At 41.3% G+C, this 25,287-nt stretch overlaps 1 protein-coding gene across 2 annotated transcripts; it reads left to right on the top strand.

Annotated features, from left to right (window-relative positions):
• Positions 1-1,302: 1,302 nt before the first annotated feature.
• Positions 1,303-25,248, top strand: rasgrp4 (RAS guanyl releasing protein 4). 2 transcript variants are annotated; one of them, XM_034115906.1, is made up of 17 exons: positions 1,303-1,777; positions 14,457-14,614; positions 15,840-15,951; positions 16,149-16,211; positions 16,309-16,440; positions 16,581-16,722; positions 18,123-18,296; positions 18,389-18,505; positions 19,425-19,700; positions 19,826-19,906; positions 20,184-20,288; positions 20,418-20,527; positions 20,646-20,793; positions 20,879-20,915; positions 21,020-21,151; positions 21,247-21,476; positions 23,774-25,248. In XM_034115906.1, exons 1-17 carry the CDS (start codon positions 1,761-1,763, stop codon positions 23,876-23,878), a joined length of 2,139 nt encoding a protein of 712 aa, XP_033971797.1. In that variant the 5' UTR covers positions 1,303-1,760; the 3' UTR covers positions 23,879-25,248. The 2 variants fall into 2 exon arrangements, with proteins under 2 accessions (XP_033971797.1, XP_033971796.1); XM_034115905.1 differs by having other exon boundaries at positions 21,244-21,476.
• The last annotated feature ends 39 nt before the right edge of the window (positions 25,249-25,287 follow it).

The following is a 25,287-nucleotide window of genomic DNA, read 5'->3' as shown; positions in this document are numbered from 1 at the left end:
AAGTAGGAAAGTGAGTGATTTATCCAACAGACCCTGAAGTAACGCTAGTGTTTGGCTAGCTAGTTACATGACTTTGCTAACAACGACACAACATTTACGAACTTGTCACACCACGAAATACGTTGCAAGCTCTACAAATAATATGAAGAAGGACTATTGAACTCCAAGCTCTACTATCTCGCCATACCTGAACAGAGTTATTGAGCGTTCCTTTTTTACTTTTCGTTACAGTCAATGTGCTTCAATATCATATCTAAAAATAACTTTTTTTAAGACTTCCGCTTTGACAAAAAATAACAAAATAAAAGCCTTGAAACAAAATGCACTTAATTCCCAAACTTTAATCACAAAATGACTAACATATGGGGTGGTGGGTGGCTTTCTTTTGGAAAATCAAACGCTCAAATGTAATTATATTGATGAATTATAGTCAAAATGAGGTAGCCTTGTGTTCTATCAGCATGTTTCTTTATATTAACCAGCTGTGTAGATTGCAACTCTTCCTGTTTTACAGGACTATTGCATAACTTTACAGTAAGATTACCACATGTTGCTCGGAAATAGAATTTTGAACTTTTTGTTCCTTCTATGCCGCCTCTATGTTCCCTGATTAAGTCCTCCAATGATCTCTTTTCTGATGCAAATCCCAATGCATGTTTTGGTGTTTTGAGCTCGGCGTGCATGGACTGCAGGATTCCTGCTCGGTGCATCTTTCCCTGCTTTTCAATGCCATATCGCCCCCTCTCTCTGCCAGCCAGTCCGCTTCCTCCTGCAGCAAAGAAGCCACCTCTGCAGACTCGGGGGACATTAATGTCCCCTGTTTGGTCCCCTCTTCCTCTTGGTGTGTTCAAACAAGGATGTCTTTGAGGCTCCCTGTCCAGCTGCACGGCCACATTCACCAGCACAAACACTACCTCCCTGTGTAATCACTTGCCACCCTGAGAAATGACAGAGGGAGTTAAATAAAGGAGAGAAGGGGGAAAATAAGGGTGATAGACTTCATTTGGTGGGCCATGGAGACCCTACACCCATGTCATGATTCAACAACATCTAATGATTTATTTTCAGGAACTGATTCCTTGCCACACAAATCTGCACCAAAAAGTAACACTGAGGTGTGGCCTGTTTCTTTTTTTTGATGCTCTAAAAAGAACCGCAGATGTCGCTTCCTGGAGTACACCGATGGTGCTCAGATGATTGCTCATCACTATCTCTAACCCTCCTCCTTCCTCTATGGGTACTGCACTTGTGCTCACTAGTCTCTCCTCTCCCCTCCCCCTTGCACACACAGAAACTGATGTGAGTTCCCCTATCTGTCAGAGCCAGTTCCTCCATTTAAGATGCTGACTTGTTTATGTTGAAGAGAGCAAGTGAATGACTGTTCTCTACTTTGGAGCTTTGTTACAGCGTTTTTCTCCGCTTTTCATGAGAGCATGAAGTGTGTTCTGTTGCTGATTTGTGGTAGATAGATACCTTCAGATAGCAGAGAGGGAGGTTGACTGGCACACAGAGTGGATTTTAAGCAGCAGGCGGGAAGTTTGGTCTAGTCCATGACTGGTGGGTGGGCAGCTCTTCGTCCTGTGCCCGCTCTTGCTATCCTGAACACATAATAAGAGGACACAGAGGAGGGAGGAGGAGGAAGAGGAGGAAGAGGAGGAGGAGGAGGAGCGGGGTCATCCATGGAGCTGTAGGGGACGCGCTCAGATGCCCGTGTGGATTCCCAGAGGAGGAGGAGTGCTGCTGAGGAGAAGAGCTCTGCGATGAACAAGACCAAGAGGTAATTAGAAAAGAAGAGAGAGAACCAAAACTGAGAGTCTGCAGCAGTTTCGGAGCAAGTGTGTGTGCAGCAGAGATGTGTGAGGTTGTGAAAGTGTGGTTTGTGCAAAAGGGCTCTTGACAATTCAAAGTTGAATGAGGGCATTTAGTTGTGTTTTCTGACACTCTTTTTGAGACAGTGGAAAAAGAAACACACACACAGTCCCAGCTAATGTGTTCGACCTGTTTATCGGTAGAGAGTATCAACACCTTAAATTGTGTGTGTGTGTACTGCACACAAGCGCACTCTGCCAGTCAACAGTGGTGCGTGCCTGCTGAGCCGCCTGCTCACCTTTCCATGGAAATGTGTTCTGCTGTTGGTGCTCTCACCTCCATTTACATGTCGGTCCACTCAGGGTTTTTGTATTTTTTTGCATTAGATCTGAGATGCTGATGAGAAACTCCACGTTTAGCAGACTTTGTTGTCACTGGTGCTTTTTCACTGCTGTAGCTGTGACCACAGCTCTTATCAGATTGCCTGGAATGAAAGGAGCTAAAGTGTTACGAGTGTGTGTGTGTGTGTGTGTGTATGTGTGTGTGTGTGTGTGTGTGTGTGTGTGTGTGTGTGTGTGTGTGTGTGTGTGTGTGTGTGTGTGTGTGTGTGTGTGTGTGTGTGTGTGTGTGTGTGTGTGTGTGTGTGTGTGTGTGTGTGTGTGTGTGTGTGTGTGTGTTGTAGCCAGGTTTAAGGTGGACTGATGGAGTGGCTGTGCTTCCCCTTCAGTGGGGAGCTTATCTTACTGCTTTAACATTGCTAACCTTCTCGTAGCATTTCCCAATACACTGACTTGACTTTTTTCAAAAGTCAACAGAATTCAACGTGTACTAAACTGAGGGTCACTTTGACATAATTCAATAGGCAGACACATCTTTTTGCATCCTAAATTATAATTTTGTATTGATGTTCAAAACCAAAAAAGCATCTAAATACCATATCAGGAAATTACTACTAAATAAGCTACATTTTGCTATAGCTCTAAAAATAAATTTGAAAACATACTGTTGCAACAGACAACATAAAAAAAAAAAGATTAGATATACTTAGTTGATCCCAAATTGTTTTTGTTTCAGCAGAATGTAAAAAAAACATGAATTAAAAATAAGAAAAAAACTGTAAATATATACATAATAACAATAGACATATATAATGTATTCATAGAATACATTATATGAAATATACAAAATAAATGAAATACAATTACTAACCTACTACCAAATAAACCATACATATTAAATGCAGTGAGGTAGAGTTCCAGTACCAAATGTACAAATTGTTGAGGGTTATTGCAAGTTAAATGCTGTGAAGGTAAACAGAAAAGCCAAATAAGGAGCTGGTTATTAATACATGTCCTTAATGAGACTTGAGTTCAAGAAAGGAGGCAGAATTCAGAAGGTTTGTATTTGTATGAGCTGATTTGACGGCACATCGTCCTCTCTCTCGTCCTCGCTCATCCCAGAATGGTGTCCCTCCACCTGTCTGTTCCTCCATCCCATAGAGGAGTCATCAGATGTTTGGGCATATGTGATAAAGATGGTCAGGGATGGATCAGGCTTGCAAAAGATATTCTTCCGCAGGTGCATTTCAGGAGAGGGGAAGATGTGCGTTTCTTTATCTGCAGCTATCCTAAACACGTTATTATGTATAATGTCATATTGCATTGCTTATATTGCTTTCATTTCATTTTGTGCACATGCAATAATGGCAACAAACCAAAAAGCCTCTTGCTGCTGCATTTCCGATTCTTTTAAGTGACACATTCTGTGTGGGAGCAACATCCATGCGATACAAAAGTGACCTTTTTGTTGTAATGGAATCCTGGTGTTTGCTAAATAAATAAATCTAACCCAATAGTGATACATATGCTAATGCTACCTGCTGTTAGCGAGGGGGGGGTTGGGTTATTTTGTGATGAGTGACAGCGTGTTACTGTTTTGGTTGCGTGACTGTATGTCGGTTGTCAGGTTAACTTGTGGTCCTGAGCTGCACATAGAAAAAGTGAACTCATTATATCAGAGATATCTGGGTGACAAATTATATATATGAAAAAAAACACCTGAACATCAGTCAGATTTAGTTTTAGATTGTAGTTTGTATTTCCATTTAACTTTATTCTTCTACTTTTTACTTCACAAAATGTATTTAACACACAGTTATTTGTGCATATATAAACACATGATATGCCGATTTTGTAGAACGCGGTACTGTAGTACTTATCTACACAATATTTCACATAGTTGGACCACATCAGCTACAATACTTAAATGCTTTTACGTGTATACGAACAGGATCATATAATAACCATAATAACATAAAACTGTGCAAAGATTCATCCTGGGTGTACTTTAGATTTTTATACTTGAAGTACATTTAGCTGATAAAACTTGTGTACTTTATATTGATCTGAAATGTACGGTGGCCAATGGGGGCAAACACGTAACAACAGCCCAAAACACGAAATAGAAACACACTCCAGTTTCAAACATGATGCAAATCAAAAAACACAAATGTGCCCAAACACATGCATATAAAGCAACTTCTTTACTAACTTGATGAAACCCGAGCAGGTTTAACCAAAAGCACTGCAAATAAGAAGATCAAAACACAACAGAAACGGGTACACTCAAAAGGGATGTACACAGCTGGGACCAGAGCGCTTGTTTACGTTCGGGGATTATAAAGTTGTCCAACTGTCATTGTTGTTGGAAGCTTACCTAAAATGTTAAAACAATCTATTGGCTTGTTTTAACAATATGATCAAATGATTCCTTCCGATATTACTGCAGATCTGCTGTAAGCAAGCTAGCTAACATAGCTAACGTAACCTAATCATTTCATTTCATTTTGTGTGTGTTGGCCAACTTTATAATTCCTAAATGTCAACAAGTGCTCGTTCCCAGGTGTGTGCGTCACTTTTTAGTGTCCCCTGGTTTCCATTTTGTGCAGCGTTTTGTACACACTGTGCATGTTTCGTAAAGTTGTGAGTTTTTCGAAAAATTGTGAAGTTGGTGAAGATGTTTCTTCATTTGCATTTGTTTTTCGGCACATTTTCGTTTTTATAATAATATATCGTCTTTGAAAGCGCAACGCTTTCCTCCATAGTAATTGTTTTGGGCTGCTGTAGCGCGTTTTCACAGGTTGGTGTGTGTGTACAGCTGGTGTGCACAGGTAAGATTTTACCGAATTAACCTTTGACAGAATCCCGTCTGCACTCCCCAACACTTGTACTTAATGCATTTGCTGTAGTTTTCCTAATACTAACTACAATGGTGGATACAGTGTCTTTATTCAGTCAGCACATGGATGAATGGCTCCTTGCAGTCGATGCAGAGGGAACAAGAACGCAGGTTGTGAGAGGGGACAGGCAGAAAAAGAGCAGCGCACAAACAAGGCCTTCAAAGGGCCCTGGCTTCAATTAATCAATTAAGGGAAGAAAGAGAGGAATTTGCATATCCCCCCGCCAGTGTGAGAGTGAGAGAGGGAGTGATGGAAGGGAGGGGAGGGGGAACTGGATCTGTAGCCAGGAGTCTTGACATGGATGGGAAAGGGAGTGAGAGTGGGCTTTCCAGAGAAAAAAACACTGTTTCCTGAATGGCTTGAATAGGGCAAGGATGGAGGAAGAGGAAAAGAGTTGGTGAAGAGCAGTCAGTGGGGGAAACGAGCTGTGGAAGGTCTTCCTGAAACAAACATCAGTGATATGATGTACCAGGGTTTGTTTCTTCTTGTTTATTTATTTAAAGGGCAGTGCACATTAATCCACATTGCTGTAAATGAGCCAGTGTTAGCCAGCAGGCTAATTTTCAACTGTTGTCCTTGGCAACATTGTTATATAACCACAACAAGACTAGAGAAATAAAAACATAATTAAAAAGAATACAACAGACAACAGCAGTACAACAATAAATAGCAGTACAACGATAAATAGGAACAGCAGTACAACAATAAATAGGAACAGACAAACATGCAAACAGATGAAATACTATCATACTATGATACAGTTAAAAGTGTTCACATTTTTGATTGCTTAAAAGCCAGTTCTTATGATAGTGGTTAAATGTATGATAGGAGGTGTTATTCCTTATCTGTATCGGTATTGTGTTCCAAAGTGTTGATGCCCTCACAGAGAAACACTGTTTAGCAAAGGAACTGGACCTAAGGGGGACTACACAGTCCCCTCTTAGGGCAGACCTTGTGGTTCTGCTGTTTGAATTGTTCTGCTGTATAAAAGTGCAGAGTGGTGGGGGTGCCTTGCCGTTTATAATCTTAAAAATGAGACATGCATCAGTGTGTTTTAAAAGATTTTCCCAGCTGAGCAGGTTATGTTTGTCCAGGATTTTGCAATGGTGGTATAGCTTAGGTTTTCTGTCCAAAACTTTGAGAGCTTGTTTGTGAAGTGATAGGGTAGGCCTTAATGTTGTGCTATTCACCTGGGTCCAGCTGGTCATACCTGGTTAGGTGGGGAATGATCATGGCAGTCATATAGAGTTTTGCTACAGGTGTTGTCAAACAGTTCCTTATATATCTAAAGTTTGCTAGATTGTATTTAGTTATTTGCATTACCTTTCTCACTTGTAAGGATAGAGTAGTGTCAAGGATAATGCCTAGATATTTAAAATGTGTAACTGTTTGAATGACCTCCCCAGACACATAGACCTTGGGTTCACATTGTGATACAGTGTTGGTCTTGCTAAAAAAACATACAGACTGTCTTCTTAACGTTTAGATATAGCTGGGAGTCAGTAAGCCATTGATGTACATGTACCATTGCATCACTTAGTTTGGCAGCAGCTTGGGCCTTGGTTTTTGCATGGACATAAATGACAGTGTCATCAGCGTACATTTGCACCTCACATCCAGTGCACACTGATGGCAAGTCATTTATATACAGGCTGAATAGAATTGGGCCCAGGATAGATCCCTGGGGTACACCCAGTTCCTTCCTCAGGGGTGGTGATGTCTCGCCACTTACCCTTACACACTGAACTCTATCTGACAGATAGGAGCTCATCCAGTCTATTGCACTGGGTGAGAAATTAAAATAAGACATTTTGTGAATGAGTACTTGATGATTGACTGTATCAAAAGCTTTCTTAAGATCTAAGAAGATTGCTCCAACAATGCCTCCTTTGTCCATTTGTTATTTCATATTTTCCACAAGGAAACAATTTGCGGTCTCAGTGGAATGATTGGCTCGGAAGCCGAATTGCATGGGGTGTAGTGTGAAAGGACTACTGTTAAGATGTCCAGTCAATTGCTAAGCTACACATTTCTTAGAGACCTTAGACATGACAGGTAAAATACTAATGGGCCTATAGTTGTTTGCATCAGTTGTGTCCCCGGATTTGTGGACTGGCACAACAATGGCTAACTTCCAGGCTTCTGGGAATTAATTAATTATTTTAGTAATTGTCCCTGTGAGAGTGGTAGCATGTTTCTTTAGAAACAGAGAATCCAGTCCAAAAGTGTCTTTTGATTTGGAATTCTTTAAAGAAGAAATTATAGAATTAACTTTGGATTCAGAAGTCTCTGTCAGGGAGAAGACTGGCTGTGTACTATCAATAGGTGACGAGTGTATTTGACCAATTTGGGGACTGTTTATAGTCAGCCTCACAGAATTAAGAAAATGGTTATTAAAAATAGCCGCTATTTCTGCTGGTCCCTTACATAAGGTTCCATTGTTACTGATCTCCACCTGTTAGGTTCTGCAGACAGTTCCAGATTTGTTTATGATTTCCCTTAGATTCATGAATGAGATTAACAAAGAATTTGGATTTAGCTGCCCTGATTTCCTTTGTAACTCTGTTTCGTAAGGACACACATATATGCCTGTCAGTCACTACATTTGATTTAAGAGAGTGCCTTAGAGCATTATCTCTCTCCTTCATTGATTTCCTGTCGCAGTTCGATTGTCAAAAAATCAATGCCTTTTGTGTATTCCTAACCACTTTTCCTTTACATCAGAGAAAAACGTCATAGGGTAAAAGAAATATGGGAAGGAGACAGCAGTAAATAATAAAATCTTAAAGCACTGACAGTGGGAGATTTAAAGAGGCCCATTATGCTTTTTCGGGCTTTCCCTTCTGTGTAGCGTGTCTGCAAAGTCTAAAATCCCTGTGTTCCCTCCAGACAGAGTTTCTCTCGCACACACTCCCCCCTGCCTGAAATGCCTCCATTGGACTCCTTTATTTACTTCGTAAAATAGTGACATCATTATGTAACAATTCTAGAGTTGATCAATCAGAACAGACTAAGCTCTGGTTTCCGACAGAGGGTGAAAAAAGGTGCTGCAGCACAGGCAGTATGAGAAAAATAAAGAGCTTTTGGAAGATCAATTATTTCCGTACATTGACTAATAAAAGAAAATCAAGATACTTTGCCCCCTGCGTCATTATCAAGTTGTTTCATGCAGGCTTTATAAACAAGGGCAACATTGAAAAATGCTGTATATGACTTCATTACCAATGTGAAACTAAATGGTTGTGCGCACTCCTGTCCACTTGTATTAATAAACATGAATCCCTATCAGTATGATTGTATGAAACTATTTGAATATATAATACGTTATGCAACATTTACATTACTTGTTAGGCCTACACATTTACTACTGTGCATATCCTCATTCAAAAATGTTTTATAAAAGATGCTTAACCACCATCCAACTCTGTAAACACTTTGAAACCTTATTTGATCATTTAACAGTAATTAGCGTAACATTCATATTTCGCCTTTGGCTTAATATAGTGTTGAAAGTTCAAAACAAAGCACTTTTTCAAGTTACAGCATAAGATGTAAAATGATAAGCTCCAGATGTGTCGGTCACGTTGGTTGTTTCCGTAAACGGTCAAAATAAATGTTGCGGTCGAAAGGTATTGTGGAACAGCATTTTCTCCTTTCCTTTCGTAAAGGATGGTCCAGTCAATCCTAAGTTAAAGGAGATCACAAAAGAAGCATTGAAGCTCCATTCCTATTATCCAGAGAGTTTACAACAGCATGGCTGCCACTTAGGTACTTTTGGGTCATTTCACTTCTTTAGGAACCTTCCGAAGCAAAACAGATTGATCGCCTGGAACCCTAGACTCATATATTAATACTTCAAACTGGTTTATTAAGGTGTTCCCATATTGCAGTGATGTGTTTCCCTGTTAAATATAGTGGGGTAATTATTATGTATCTGCGTCTTAGGGAAAGAGGAATGCAAATGTCCAAACAAACAAACAGTAACTCCATTTGTGTTCAGATTTGCATGGGAGCCCACGGAACGCTGACTCTATTTACCAACAGCTCTGTGTCTCTCCAAAGTTGCACAGAAAAAGTAACCACTGACTGCCGTGCGTTACCTGCTGTCAGAGGGAAATTCCCTGACAGACGTCATGACATAAAAACATTTCCCCATCAGCACTCCTGCCTGTACCAGGCTTCTCGTATGTGCGGCTGTTTGAGTCAGACAGAGAGATGACAGGTAAAGGGCACCAAGATAAGAAAGCCAAATGTATGATAATGAATGAGTCATCATGCTTTTCTTTATTTCAACATAGCCCACCTACTTAATTCGCTCATAAAATGCAAAGAAAAAACCCACAGTGTGACCCGAATGGATCCGGGGCTGGGGATTGTGGGTTCACACCACCTGGGATGAGTATGGTTTATACTTAAAGGTCCCCTATTATACTGTTTTTCATCAATATATTATAGGTCTCAGATATATACAAACATGTCTCTGAAGCGTTTGGCTCCAAATGCCAAACAGATCATGCATTGTAGCATCCCATAATCCCCTCTGTTTCAGCCCTGTTTCCAAAGTGCTGATTCTCTGTCTGTTACTTTAGATGAAAATAAGGAGCCCCTCCCCACGCCCCTCTGAGGGAGATTTGGTTAAAAATAACTCAATGGTGCTCTAGGAGGAGATTCAGGTGACAAGGGGGGGGGGGGGGGGGGGGGGGGGGGGGGTTGACTAATGGTTAAACAAGCCAAGAAATCGTTATGACATAAAGTGGCCAAGATCTGATCAGCTCATTTTCAGACAGGTTTTTATATAAATGGATCAGGACAAAAAGAGAGAGAATCTTTTTTTCTGAAACTTTCAGAGTCTCTTTACACAGAGGGGACACATGTTGATGTATAACAAAAAGTGGATTTTGCATAATAGGTGACCTTTAATTGTAATTTATATGAGACTTATGCTATGGTGTTGTCGTCAGATGAAAACCTTTTTAAGGAGATTAGGAGAACAATAAGCTGTAAGCACTTTAAGCCTTTTTGACATGTATACAGTTGGCTAACATAAAGTTAAGTTAGGTTAATGCTATTTATATAAGCCAAAGGTCACAAATGACATATTTGCCTCAAGTGGCTTTACAATGTGGACAGAAACACACAAGGGTACAGAGACACATTTGATCTCTCATGGTGGGTAACTGCATTGGACAATACTGTAGAGGTGTAACAGGTGGATGAGATCAAATGAACCAGGTCACCTCACTCGGTGGTACTGCTGTGTTGTTTACAGTTTTTTGTAAATCAGCAGCCAGCAGTTGTAATGAGGCGAGGAGGAGGAGGAGGAGGAGGAGGAGGAGGAGGAGTGAGACGGGCATTGAAGCACATTTTCGTATTGGCCAAACGGTGGTGCAACAACTTCCATGTCAGTCTTTGACATCATTGCGGCCAAAGATACTTTTTCCCATTCACTTACATTGGTAAAGAGATGTCTGTAAATCAGAGTATTTTCATCTTTTTTGGGGTAAAAACTTGAATAGCCCTAATTCAAATAATTTGAGTTGTTTACCTCCCCATTCATTTAATGAAGCCAAAGACCACAAGTATAAAGAGAACTGGATACAGCATTGGAGGAGGGGCCACGTTAATTCCTATGAAGTTGCTCATTGGCGCATGAAGCCAAAACGGCTTGACTCTCGAAGAACTAAAGTATGCAGATCTTTCCGGGATCTTCCACATCCATCCAAACCCCACCTCCCGGTCGCTCCATCACAGCAGCACCAAAAATGACTTTGGATTCAGCTTTTAGCTTGTTTTACAAGTTTTAAAGGTTTTTCAAGTGTTGGTACAGCCAAGTTGATTTTCGTGAAGAAACTGAACATTTTATTTCCCAATATAAGTCAATGAAAAAAAGTATTTGGGCCAAATGACGTCAAGTACCACCTCCGTTTGGCTACTTTGTGTCGCTTCGGATTGGAGGCAGGCTTAAGGAAAACAATGCAAGTGCACATGCTCTATGGGCCCAGATCTGGGTAATTTTCCTCTCTAGAGTCAGCCAATTTTGACTCCATGACTTACCCCTATCAGGGTTTCTGAAACCCAGGCATGTCTGAGGGGTAAACATGTGCTGTGATAACTGTGACAGCACGTACAGACAGGAGGGCAGCTCGGGATATAAATAGGTCAGTGAATGTCAGAACATACTCCTTTATGAAACTATGCATCCATGAGTGTCCATCCATGTGTTGTACATAAAGCAGCATGTGCATGTTGAGTTATATGTGTGTGAGCCACACACACAAACACAGGCTGAGAGAAGAGGATGCAGGTCTGGTCATTCAGGGAACTTGTAGCCGCCAGTTCTCTGAACTCAAAGTGTTTCCTGGTAATATCATGACATTAGCTGCAGTACACAGCAACACAGTTTCACTGCGGTGCAAAACACCGTTTCTACAGACACCATTTAAAGGACACACACACAATAGTCAGGGTTTACTTAAACTGTGGTCTCATTAAACATTTGGGAGGCATATAGATCAACCCCTTTGCCTTCACTTTCCGAGTTTGAACAGGGTGTGTTACTGATTATTGTGAAATAAAGTCAGACGTTGCTAAACTGAGACCCTGATCTGAAGAGGAAGCATTAATCACATCATAAACCAACAAGTGTCCTTTGTTTTATAAGAGCAACTTATACGTGCGAAATTAACAACTTCATATTAGAAAATAAGTGCTGCTACCTGATCTGAATGTTGGCTGACCAAACTCAACATCTTTACTGTAGGGTTTAGAGCGGTGCAGAGATGACGTGTTCCTGTAGGCCCGCCGGGAAGTTACCAAGGATCTCTGACCAAAAGCAATAGTATTTTTCAATTGTGTTTGCCAAGGTCTGCAAACATACGTATATGATACTAACATGTTATGTTCAGCAGGATAAACTCCACATATTAACACTATAATAGTTGAAGCGTAAATGCATTGCCAGTAGCTAAAAGCTAACCATACGCTTTAAAGGAAACATTACGCTTATAGTACATGACTTCACGTCACCACCGCAAGCTAAAGGGGGTTAATGTTTAACGAGATGAAGTTGGGGTGTTTTATTTATTTACTTATTAACAACCGCAGCTTTTATGCCCCATAGAAGCTTTGGACATTCACCAGTGAGGTATTTACTGATGCATGTCGTAGAACCAAATGTGAAAATCAGCTTTTAGCTTTTAGTAAACACAGACATTTTTCAGGCATCTTCAGAAAAGATGCTTGTGCTTTGTTTGACAAACCCCGTGATTAGTTCTCAAGCTCTGTGATTGGATGTTGGAGTGGCAGTGCGCGAAGTTTACACCGCATCAAACAGCACTTTGAAATGGAATGAAACCCATCGACGGCACACTATCCAAATCAAGACTCGAACGTGTCCTACCACCCCCCCCCCCCCCCCCCCCCCCCCCCCTTAGGTCGCAGGCTCCTCCAACAGTGCAACACAATAAAACAGATACACAGAAAAAATAGTGCAAGTAAATACAAAAAGAAAAATAGTAAAATAGTAAAAAGTTAAATAGTGCAATAAGAGTCTATATACAAGTGATTGGAATATGATATATTAGACAAATAATTAAAAAACCATGAATTAATGCACAAGTGTGCAGACAAGACGGCAGGCGAAAAACCTTTTAAAATGCGTGTTTTCTGAATGGAATCGGATCGATCAGGCTAAACTAACCTGTAGCTGCTCCGTCCACACTCACAACAATATCATACAGACATAAATAAAGCAGCGACTGTATTCGCCATGACATAGACACTCTGTGGTTTGTACTTGTTTAACTTTTGTCCAGTTTCTGAACAGATATGAGGAGCTGTGAGCTCTGTGAGCTCTGTGTGCTAACAGCTAACGGCTGATGTTTTGGGACATGTTGAGCTGTCGGGTGCTGACCAATCATGAAGCTTCATTTCTTGATTGGCAGCAAAAACAACCAATCACAGCAGTGCTTCTCTGGCTGGCTCTGTCCAATCACAAACAAGAAGTGTTCTCCCTAAAGGAATACCCTTTCCGTAAAAGTTGAAATGTTGAAGTGTTTTGTGAAATGCTGTAGCGTTTTCTGAAATGTTGTTTTGACTTGCACTTCAGGGCCACCGTACAAGTCATTATGATTATATATACCTTATTAACTAATAGCACATCAATCGTCTCTGTAATTGCGATTGCATTAAAAGGAATTTGAGCTTTTGAAAGCAGTATTTGTTTGGCAAACAGAAAAAAATTGTTTTTCATGATTCGAACATGACCACACTTAATTAGAATTATCCATTGAAACGAAAACTCTGAAAATGCATTAAGTACATTAACTCAAGTATAATACTTAAACACAATTTAGGGTACTTGTACTTTAGTATTTTTAGTTTATGGTGCTTTTTACTTCTACTGCTCTACATTATAAAAAGCCATTATGACAGCTTACAAAAAAATACAATGCATGCATTAACTAATGGATAAACATTGACATATAATTGTAGGTTGAAATATCCTTCACCACCTATGAGGAACAACTCAATGCAATTAAATAAATGATCAATGTCAGTAAAGTGTGTGAGCTATTGACAAATGATGTGCATTTCTGGATTGTTTCTGGATGATGCTTGCAGCTTCAGGTGCAGGAATACATGTTTGTTGTGTGAGTGTGTGATGGTTCAGAGTCAGACAGCTTATCAGATGCTGCATTTCCTCAGACGCTGACCTGCAGCACCTCACCACACGCTGCTCTACTTATCTCCACGCTGCTCATCCTCCTGTATGTCTGACTCTTTCTCTCTCAGTACTGCCAAAGCATTGTGCAACAAATTACAATCACAATATGCATTTGTACGTTTTAAACTAAGGCAGGATGTTGTTCTTTACAAGGAAAACAATGTTCTTTTTTTTAACATGAATGAACGAATTGAACTAAAAACTCACCCAAGTCCCATTTATAACCCCTCATAGTAGCCCAAAAAACTGAAATCATATAGGCGAGTTTTTGATTATTAAACAAGATATAACTGGTAATATATAACTGGTAATATATACATCATACTGGGATCAGTACGATTTCTAGATCAGTACGATTTCTAGATTTTCATTGTGTGATTTAATCAATTTTGGGTGTCTATTAGAGGATTTGGGAAAAATTGTACGATCCTTTCGTTTTTCATTCTCTGATTAAATCAATTGTTTGAATTTTTTTGAGAATTGGGGAAAACATTTTCCCGGTTAGGTTTCCTTGTTTTTGGCCCTTTTGGCACCGTCACTTCTCTTTTGGCAGCCAGCTTTTCTTCTACCTCAGGTTCAGATACACATTGCATTTGACTCTGAGTGGGATATTTTGTGTTCCAATAAGTGCAGTAGTTGTTTGTGTTGTTGTTGTGGTCTCAGACTGGTCTCTCACCCCCTCAGGAAGCCCCATGGAGAGAGCAGGAAGCTGGTCCAGCGCAGGAGGAACACATGTCCCAGTCCCCAGGACATCACGAGGGCCCTGCAGGGCCCCAGCTCGGCCTCCAACCCCGGAGCTGCCAGCCTGGATGAGCTCATCCAGCGCTGCCTGAACTGCTTCGGTCAGTCGCTACGTGTCAGCGTGTTCCCCAACTTTGTCATGTGTCTTTACTCTTCATCACAAGCAGGTTATATAAATGAGGGATGAGGGAGAGAGGAGGGGGGGGGTGCAGGCTGAGAGAGACTGACAGGGAGGGGGCGGAGGGGGGGAGACAAAGGGCAGTCTCATACAATCAAGCTTTGTTCTGTCGGACCACTGAGGCCAACCAGCTATTCCCATGCTGCGCTGAACCACTCTCTCTCTCCTCTCTAAGCTCTCTCACTCCTCATTGGTCAATTCATCAACATCACAAAAACCTGTCATATAATACTGATGTACAGATCACACACAGCCTGATTGGGAGAGGTCCTCCTGCCACACTAAAGGAGGTCAATTAGATGTATTTTGTGGTGCTTAAAGTTTTAACTTGAATAATTGAAATAATAATGTATATACAAATATATTAATTATATAATATAAACATATGAATAATAACATAAACATACTTATATTACTAATACTACTACTACTGCTACTAATAATAATAATAATAATAATAATAATAATAATAATGTATTATTCATATTATTATAATGCTAATGCTAATGCTAATAATAATAATAAGGTCCTGGGTCAATCTGGGTTAATCCAGGGAAATATAATATTAATTATAACAATAAAAAGTATTCCACTACTACTATTAATAATAATAATAATAATAATAATAATAATAATAGTCGCCTTGTCTTGGAGATTGAATATTTATAATAATAATAATTAAAAAGAACTGTCCACAAGTGGTGAAACCCCCACATGCCAGTCCATTTCAATAAAGCCCTTATTTTTACCAACTGCCATAAACAACCCAGTGATAGACAGTGACTTTCACTTGGTTGCTCTTTTTATGAAAAGGTACACTTCATATAAAGTTAATAAGACACAATTGTCTACGTCTTTTTTTCCTTCAATTGCCTATTTCTACCCTAATATACAGTTGGATTTTTCTCCAATGGTGGATGGTCATAATGTCGCAAGGTTAATACAGTAAGACACTCACTCCTACAGGAAATTGAAGTCCAATCAACCAGAAAAACAAAGCACATGGAGAAGAGCAGTATGACAATCTAAAGCCCACTCAAATGGAGCTGAGTGTCTAAAACCAGCTGAACTTGTCCACTGACCCACCCTGCTTGTCCACTTCCTGGTGTTGTTGTTTTAACCAATCCTCTGCTGTGTTTTGGCTGCAGATCCAGAGGGGAAGCTCTCCAGCCCCAGGGGGTCCCAGCTGGTCGATATGACCCTGATGATGCACGGTTGGGTGGTGCCATCTCAGATGTTCGCCCAGAAACTTCTCACTCTATATCCTCCGCTGTCTCTCAGTGCAGGTCCCACGGGGGCACTGCTCCCGATCACATGTCCACGTCCTTTAATCAGATCAGGGAAACAGCCGTGGCTTTGTTTTGTCCACAAGCAGATTTGAAATATATATCCCTGCTAGTGTAATGTTCTGCCACTTCTTGCACAGGGTGTTTCAGATCCTTGACTCTTTCTCTCACTTATAAGGATTGTCCCTCGGATAAGAGGGGCCTGAAGCGGACTCAGATCTGCCACCTCATCAGGTGAGTAAGGGCACCGGGCACATGTTGTGTGACAGAACTGGTTATCCTGCTCTCTGTGCGGGTAGTAAGCATATTTCCTGTGCTGCTTGGTGGCAAGGCAGTGGATCAGCCAGTTCCCGGCGGTGTTTGAGGCGGACCCCCTCCTGGAGCAGACCATGGGGGACCTGTGGGCGCTGGTGCGGTCCGATGGAGTTGAAACGCACTCCCAACTCGTCGACAACTCCTGCTTGTGAGCCGTGTTTTTGTTTCATTCACCCCTATTGCATGGAGGATGGAGGAATGGCGTTATTTAGCCAAACATGTTTTACTATAAATAGAAAATAGAGTTTTTCTATAAATAGAAAAATGAACGTCTATTTTTGTCCCCAGAGGCCCTCATGCAAACATGTTCCAGGCACCCTCGCCCTCTGTGAAGAAGAGGAAGGTGTCTCTGATCTTCGACCACATGGAGCCACATGAGATGGCCGAGCACCTGAGCTACCTGGAGTTCAAGAACTTCTGCAACGTCTCAGTGAGTTCAGGCAACAGCTTAGAACTGTTTACTGCTTTTACTTTGCTTAATGAGGCCTTGTCAGCTTGCCAGGACCAAAACAAACACTCGCTGAGGATGAAGGTTTCTACAAAATAGATTAATTAACACACTTTATTGACCAAAGCCCAATTAAAAATGCTAAATGTCTTATAATATATATAGTCAAATCCATTCCTTGTTGCTGAGGGTTTATCGGCCACACAATGTAAAGGCCCCAGTCTTTTAGAAAAAGTTTTATGACCAGATTGTGAGGAATACCTTTTGATTGGTGAATATTATCTGCCGCATTACTTACTGTTTTGCAAATTTGAGCATTTCTCCAGCAAGACCCAATGGACGGTTTAATTACTTACATCCTAAAAAAGAGCTTATGAGCATTAAACCAAAAACTATCATTATCTAATTAAATAAACTGTATGTGCTATTTTAGAATTGTTTTCCTTTGCATCACTCCACAGTGGTTCAGTGATGAAGTATGTTTGTAGGCTGAACCCGGAACACTAGAAGCAATGGGATTTCTCAATTAGATTTCCTAATATTGCAGAAAATAAAATCTGTGGCAAACACACATTTATAAAAGTTAAACATTTTGATCAGCAGGATAATCTTCACATATTATCACAACCTTTATAATTTGTTAGATAGAGGCAAGTAAAAAAACTAGGCTATAATTGAACCACCGCTATGCTAAAAGCAGCTAATGTTTGGCATGATGGCGTTTAGTATTCTCATTCAGCCAATTGTTAGCAACCGCTGTTTTTAAGACACATCTTTGGAGGGATATGTAGCCTACTGAAAATGATTTTGTACAATAAAACATTCAAATCCCTTCATCTTGTGTTAACCACAGACCTTCTATCAGGCCTCTAACTAAAAACACGTATAAAAAACAGTTGATTTAGAGGGAACTGGAAGTGCTGAACCATTTCATTACTCATTTCAGGGTTTTAGGACTCATTCTGGCATCACTCTATTAATCAGAAAACACTGTCAACAGAAATGTGACATAAATCAGCCTATGAATGATATATGACCAAATGACTTTGTAAACCCCCTCAGAACATACATAGGAATGAAACCGGAAAGCTGGTCGATGTAAAGATAGCACCATGTCAAAATAGCTTTTCTTTAATTAATAAGTCAGGTTCAATGCTCCTTCTAGATGTTGGAGAATAGTTTTCTCTTATGGAAGAGAAGAGTAAAAGCATTAGGAAGTAATACATTGTTTCTCTTCTTGCACTGAACAGTGATTAATAATACAATCAGGTGGTTGGTAAATGGTGATCGGGTTGAATTTGTGACAGATTTCTACACTTCTGCTTGAAAAACTGATTAAAAACAGTTGTTTCCCGCATAAACGCTGCTCTCTGATTGGCCAGTTCATGGACTACCGCAGCTACGTGGTGCGCGGCTCGGTGAGGGACAACCCCGCTCTGGAGCGCTCCGTCATGATGTGTAACGGGGTCTCCCAGTGGGTGCAGCTGATGATCCTCAGCAGACACACGGCCCAGCAGAGAGCCCAGGTCTTCACTAAGTTCATCCACGTGGCTCAGGTAAACTGGATCAGGGGTTCAAACATCACAAGGGGGATTAGACAACCAAGAACTGATAAAGAATGACTTTCACTCTCTTCTTTCCTCTGCAGAGACTTCGAGCTCTGCAAAACTTTAACACTCTAATGGCAGTGACCGGGGGCCTCTGTCACAGCTCCATCTCCCGCCTCAAAGACACCTCCAACCTGCTGACCCCCGACATCACTAAGGTAGTTACAAAACCCTATATCACTTAGGGTCTCCCATCTTTACTGGGCATACATACGCAAAAACAAGAGCCCATCCTCCACAACGGTTTTAGGATGTAAGCTAATCCTTAGCCCCCTTCCCCTATAGCCTTATGTGTAGTTTGGGCTAGTTTTGTTGGACCCTGTTAGCTACAGCCTTGCAGCAAATATTCTTGCTGGCGTAAACAGACTTACATGGGTACAAGAATAAGCAGTAAAAGACTAAAACAAAGACACAGAATAACATGAGAAGACATAACATTGCTAACAGGACAGGATTAAAACACACTAACCTGTTAGCTCACAAACCACAAATGCTACTTTTAGCCACTACACACCAAAACTCTGGTACTCTGTGCCCTCAACCTTAGACTTGCTGACGAAAAAATAAAAAAATAAAAAATAAATACAGTTCTTAACGACAACTCAAAATCACGCTGCTCCCTGTCCGTGTCTACATCTTTCTACTTGTCCCCTTTAAGCTAGCCCTATCTACTTACTTACTTAGCTAATGTGAGCTACCAAAAGATTTCTTAACAAAGAAAGTTGTTTTTATTACTTCCAACTTATTTCTGTCATATCTAAAAATGTATATATATGTTTTGCCTTTACTAAAATGATGAACTGATGAAAACAGGATTAGAATTACATTTCCAAACAGTATGCCATACAATAATGACATTGTCCATACAACTATGTCCTTAAACGTATGCAGTATAATGAAGAACTTGGACCAAAAGAGTAACTGAGGTAGCATCCAGTAATAATACTACTAAAATGTACAAAAGTGTACATCAACAGTTCCTATTGTAAAAGTCAGTCATATTGCAGTGGTGTAACAGTCTGTATTGGTGTGTTGGTCTACCATCATCATCCCTTTTTGACCCTTCTCCTCTCTCAGGCCCTGAGTGAGATGACGGAGCTGCTCTCCTCACGCAGCAACTACATCAACTACCGGCGGCTTTACAACGAGTGCAGCGGTTTCAAGGTGCCCATCCTGGGGGTCCACCTGAAGGACCTGATCTCGCTGAACGAGGCCCTGCCGGACTACATCGACCAGGACAAGATCAACCTGAGCAAACTGCAGCACCTGTACAGCAACATCAGTGACCTGGTGGCCATCCACAGCTGCACGCCGCCCTTCGAGGCCAACAAAGACCTCCTGCATCTGCTCACGGTACGAGACAGAGACCCAGAGATGATTTACTTTTATAGAATTCGGATTCAAAACATTTGATCATGACGGGCATGTAGCCAAAAGCGCTCAATGCCGTGTAATGCAATGTTCTTTTATTGCTTCAGCTCTCTCTAGATTTATACTACACCGAGGACGAGATATATGAACTTTCATACAACAAGGAACCCAGAAACCCCAAGATCCAGGTCAGTAGAGCTGCACACTCCTTCTCTTTGAAGCTTTATCTAACGCCATCAGGCTCACACTTCTCTCTTCACAAGAAGAGGGTGTGCTCTCAGTGGGAGTAAAATCTTCGTCAAAACAAAAGCACAGGCTCGTTGCTGAAACACATCAAAAATCAGCCACATCAAAGCGCTGCAGACGTTAGGGAAGCGTGTTATGTGGTGGGTGTGCTCTTTCTTTTTCTTCTCGTTTCACATGTGCAGTTCTTCGTGTCTCACCACTGCATGTGTCGCTCCACAGCCCGTCGCTCCGGTGAAAGCGCCCGTGGTGGCCGAGTGGGGGTCAGGGGTCACCCCCAGGCTCGACCCTGACACCATATCTAAACACGTCAAACAGATGGTGGATGTGAGTGTGTGACTCTGCAACAACCTCCTGTTTTTCACTTCCTTATTACATGGCAGGACAAAGCAGAACTAACCAACTGCTCCTCTACTGTTTCAACTGACTGTCTGATTGCTCTGTCGCCCCCTGCAGTCCATCATGAAAAACTACGACCAGAACCAGGATGGATACATCTCGCTGGACGACTTTGAGAAAATAGCAGCCAACTTCCCCTTCTCCTTCTGCACTCACGAAGCTGACAGGTGAGGAAGGGCATCTCGCAGTGACGTGGTCGGATGTAAAACCACAAATCAGCATGAGCTGTTTGTAAAAAAACGACCTCACTTTTTGATGTTACATTTTGGGGAATGTTCTGCCCAGGGAGGGAGAAATCAGCCATGAAGAAATCACCTCTTACTTCATGAGGGGAATGTCGATATGTGCCAAGCTGGGCTACAGCTTCAATACGCATAACTTCCACGAAACCACGTACAAGCGGCCGACGTTTTGCGAGAATTGTGGAGGCTTTGTGAGTAACCGGTATATCCTTTTTTTCTTTTTAAATTACCAAATCAAACTGAAGTGTGACATGTGTCCTGTCTGTTCTCTTGTAGTTGTGGGGAGTCATCAAACAAGGATACCATTGTAAAGGTAAGATCAAAATCCATAATTTCATACGTCCACAGAGTTATCAAGATCAGGAGTAAAGCTGTAATGCTTTTTTTTTTATTGTCCATGTTTTTTCCTTCTCTCAGACTGTGGGATAAACTGCCACAGGCACTGTAGAGATCTGGTGGAAATAGCTTGCTTAAAGAAACATAAAAACACCACCGGGTCGTGCCCCTGCACCCCAGCTCCCGACACCAGAATCAAGGGTAACACCTGGAGTAAGTCCTTTCTCTATCGTACGCACAACACCCAAACATTCCCTCTCTATAAGATGACCTTGACACTGAAGTCTTTATGTTTTGTTCCCTAGCAGATATAGAAGAGGAGGCCTTTGTCTTCCCCCAAAGTAACGAGACAGAAAACCACCAGGGCACCGCTCTTTGGAAAAGCAACAGCAGTGATTCCATGTCGTCTGACTGCTCCACTCAGACGGACCCTGGAGTTTGGACCCCCGAGAAGAAGGACAGGAGAGGAGTCCACCACAACTCGCTTGTTCACACATCCCCTGAGAGAAAGAGGAGACAGGACATGAGTCCCTGCAAGGTGGGTTTCTCTGTTTTTGTCTAGCTTATAAATATCAGCATGTCAGTATGTCAGTCTTGATCTCTGGAGTGACTCAATGTGGGGCTACTAGTGATGTGTCGGTCGCGAACGGGCCGGCTCTTTTAAGTGAACGACGGGAGCCGGCTCGCACCCGCGAACGAGCCGTTTCTTTTTTCTTTTCTTTTTTGTTAAAGGGGACCTATCATGCAAAATGCACTTTTGTACGTCTTTTATACATGAATATGTGTCCCCGGTGTTCCAGGGAACTCACCAAGTGTCAGAAAACACAACCCTCTCTATTTTCCTCCATACCCAAATCTCTAAAAAAGGGGCTGCAACAGATCTGATAAAAACTGATCCAGATTTGAACACTGTCCTGACGTCAGGACGGTGGCGCTACGGCTATTGGGCCAACTCTCCACCTATCAGGGGAATGTGGGGTTGGGCCACGGCCGGCCATTGCCGCTCGAAAGCGCTGGAGACGCTGTAGTACATATGCCAGGCCTGTAAGTCGCGCTGTAGTCTGCCACAAAAGCAGCGAAGAAGACTTCCCGCGCATATGGTTGCCATGGTTACCCTTCTGTTTATTCTCCGCTGTGGCTTTTTTTCTCCCTCCCCAAGGCAAGCGTTTGCTCCCGCTGCTTTAATTCAATGCAATCCCTCCCCGTCGAGGCAAGCACTGTAATTCTCTCCGGTTAGTCCACCAGCAGATGACAAACACCCACCTCTCCGCCTCTTCCAAGGAACGAGGGGACCGTGCGGCAGAGTTTCAGTTAGGTTTTCTTTCGCCGGTCAAGATGTCCGTTAAAGTTTAAATCTTCCGGACAAAATTTGAAAAGTGCCGGTCAAAGGTCTTCTTTGTTATTTATTGAGCTTTAAAACAAATGAATAACGACTCTATAGGCCTATAATAACACGGAGGACGGAGATCTCTTTTTCTCCCCCTCTTCTGACTTGATCAGAGCATGTCTCCCCTCTCCTGCAGGGGGGCGTGGTCCGCTGCAGCTCACAGAATCAGACCCGTAGACAGCAAACAACACACAGAGCGAAATTAGGCATGGCTAAAATGCATGATCCGTTTGGTATTTTGAAAACAGAAACATATAAATATACCTTATATAGGTATGGCCCTACAATATATCATTTAAATATAGCATGATAGGTCCACTTTAAGTAATACCAGACAGAATGATATGATGATCTCCGCGCTACGGGTGCTCCATGCATGCATGCAGTGACATGTAATATCCAAGGATTAGAGACTGTTAGATGCTGCTGTTTTGAGCATTGCAATATATTTATTTTCATTATGTTATTTATTTATGATTATTTTTAGGCTCAGCAAAGATTTGTTGTCCGTTTGTATAAGTGTTGCTATCTTCTTCTTTTTTTAGCGTGGTTCTACAATCAGAGAGTTACAAGGGTCTGTAAATGCAATGATTTAAGTGATATGTGTGCACATATAAATCATTAGTCAAAACAGGGCTAAATTTGATTGAATTATAAAAGGTATATTTTGCAGATAAGCCTATTAACCCCGCCCCCTTAAAAAAAAACGGCTCTTTTGAACGGCTCTCGCAAAGGAACGGAGCCATAAGATCCGGCTCCCTTCAAAGAGCCATAATTCCCATCACTAGGGGCTACAACGTTAGAGCTTCCAGCAGTGATTTACTTTAAGCTGCTATTACAGGAGCTACATGCGGATCACCAATACTGCTTACGGTCAAGCACATTGTAAAATATGTAGCCTAGGTTAAATTCATTTGGTGAAAATGAACAGTTTTGCTGTTATTTGAAAGTCATTTAAAGCGTGTAACGGAGTGATGTAGTGATGACGTATTTTGGTAGACCGACCTGGAAGTTAGCATTGCAAGCGCTTTTCACAAAATGTAATGGGACTTATCCATTGGATTTTGTAGTGTGTACATAGAACAAAACGTGTTCACCACAACACCCTTTATTGCAGACATCTAACCAAAATCAGATAAAAAAACTGTGATGAAGTCCGGGATTGGTAAAATGCAGACTCATTTCCGAGTTTTAGGACTCATTACTGCACCACTGTGTATTTGTAAAATCTTTGTATCATTATCACAAATTTCAAATGATTTTGATATCATGAGTTCCTGACAAGTCTTTGTTTTACACACATCACCGTGTAAACTATTTTCTCTGCAGATAAAACAAAGACTTTCCATATCTCAACTAGTGTCAAATGAGACACTGATATCCCACTTGAAAGTGAAATGTTGTTTCTGCAATTAAATACATCTTTATTTGCCTTATCTGTTTTCCAGGTGAACTCACAGAGAACCCGGGGGTGCTCCATGCCTGTTTCCTTCTTGCAGGAGAAGATGGAGGAGATGCATCTCTACAAAGACAAGAGCAGAGAGCCAGACTGAGCGCTCCACCTCCAGAAACATTTCCCACTCATGGACAAAAAAAACATCCAGACAGCACCGCCTTTCTGACCAAGCTGTCTGATGGTGTTGAACTGATGAACTGTCCGTTAGCATCAGAATACCAGCGGTCATATGAATGGACTCCATCAAATATGGTTGTTTTTATTATTTGTTTTTTGTCCGTCTTGTTGGTTTTGCTTTTTGATCATCTTACTGTAATTCATATACACCTCATTTCTTTTCAGAATAGGTGCCTTCCTTCACTGGTGCTAAGACTGTATAAGGCCACTTATAACAGACATAAGGGTCCTATTTACACAAAATATACACAGGGTAGGAAATGAACACTAAGCTTTTACATTTGGCAACTTTACTACAACTCTGCTCATGAATTCGGAAAGTATGCCAGAAAAACATTAACATTTGTTTGTTGAGCCTCAGGTTGGGTGATTTGAAAGGATATACATGAGAGACTTTGTGCGGAAATTGCTATCCCGTGTATGAGTTACTATCTATTTCACTTCCTGGAATCTAAACCAAGAAGCTAACATAAAATGGAAATGTCAAGAAAATCCAGTGGATGAGGCTCGTTTGCTATATTGAGATATAAGTAAATGACTCGTATGGTGACTATGTCACCCCCCAATGAGACACGATGATGTAATAACTCCAGTGGACATGCTCCAAACAGCCCAACAAATGATTGTTAAACATTGTGCCCTAAAAAGCTCTACAACACATCTGAAGCGTCATCATATGCCGTTTCCATGGCGACACATTACTCGCCATGAAACCCAATATTGCTGTTATCTCCAGTGGACATGGTGCAGTTGTCACAAAACTTGACGTGTTTTAGTAGTCCACGCCTAAAGACTTTGCACGCCGAACTCTTTAAGGTGGAAAAACGTATAAATTATTATAAAATAGGACAACACTCCAATTAAGAGGTGTGTGATGATTGTTAAAAAAAATCCAAACGTTTTAGTAAAATAAACTGCGGAAGTACTGTTCGTTTTGTGGTTACATATTCAGGAAGAGTTGATCAACATTTTTAATTGCTACCAGCAAAATGTAAAACGATGTATGCTATGAAAGACTTCGTCCATATCGCCAACCCTTAGTTTGGTTAGCATAAAGTGAAAGGACCTTGTGATGTGTGACCCATAAAGCACTGAAACTAGCAGCAAAAAACGTTTATTTCCTGCCCCGACGACATTTTTGACTTTCAAATGTCAACAGTTCAGCAGGACTGCACTGGGACTATGTGTGTGCTGCAAAATGTGCATTTTACTATTAACTAAATGCTTTCTGTTTGTCCTTTGTCCAAAATGTAAATCTTGTTGAAAATAAGAAAGATATACCAACTGTGATGCAGTGTGTTTTGTTTGAGTGAAAAAACGAAAATGACA

This window comes from Trematomus bernacchii, unplaced genomic scaffold (genome assembly GCF_902827165.1).
Source record: "Trematomus bernacchii unplaced genomic scaffold, fTreBer1.1, whole genome shotgun sequence".
NCBI lineage: Eukaryota > Metazoa > Chordata > Actinopteri > Perciformes > Nototheniidae > Trematomus > Trematomus bernacchii.
The sequence above is the reverse complement of the archived record's forward strand: the minus strand, read 5'-3'. Positions and strand labels throughout refer to the sequence as shown.

Bases quoted from the DNA above. Each gene is read 5' to 3' on its own strand.
- rasgrp4 (XM_034115905.1), top strand. The intron at 16,723-18,122 runs GTGAGTTCAGGC...CTGATTGGCCAG, and splicing joins AGAACTTCTGCAACGTCTCA to TTCATGGACTACCGCAGCTA. The intron at 18,506-19,424 runs GTAGTTACAAAA...CTCCTCTCTCAG, and splicing joins TGACCCCCGACATCACTAAG to GCCCTGAGTGAGATGACGGA.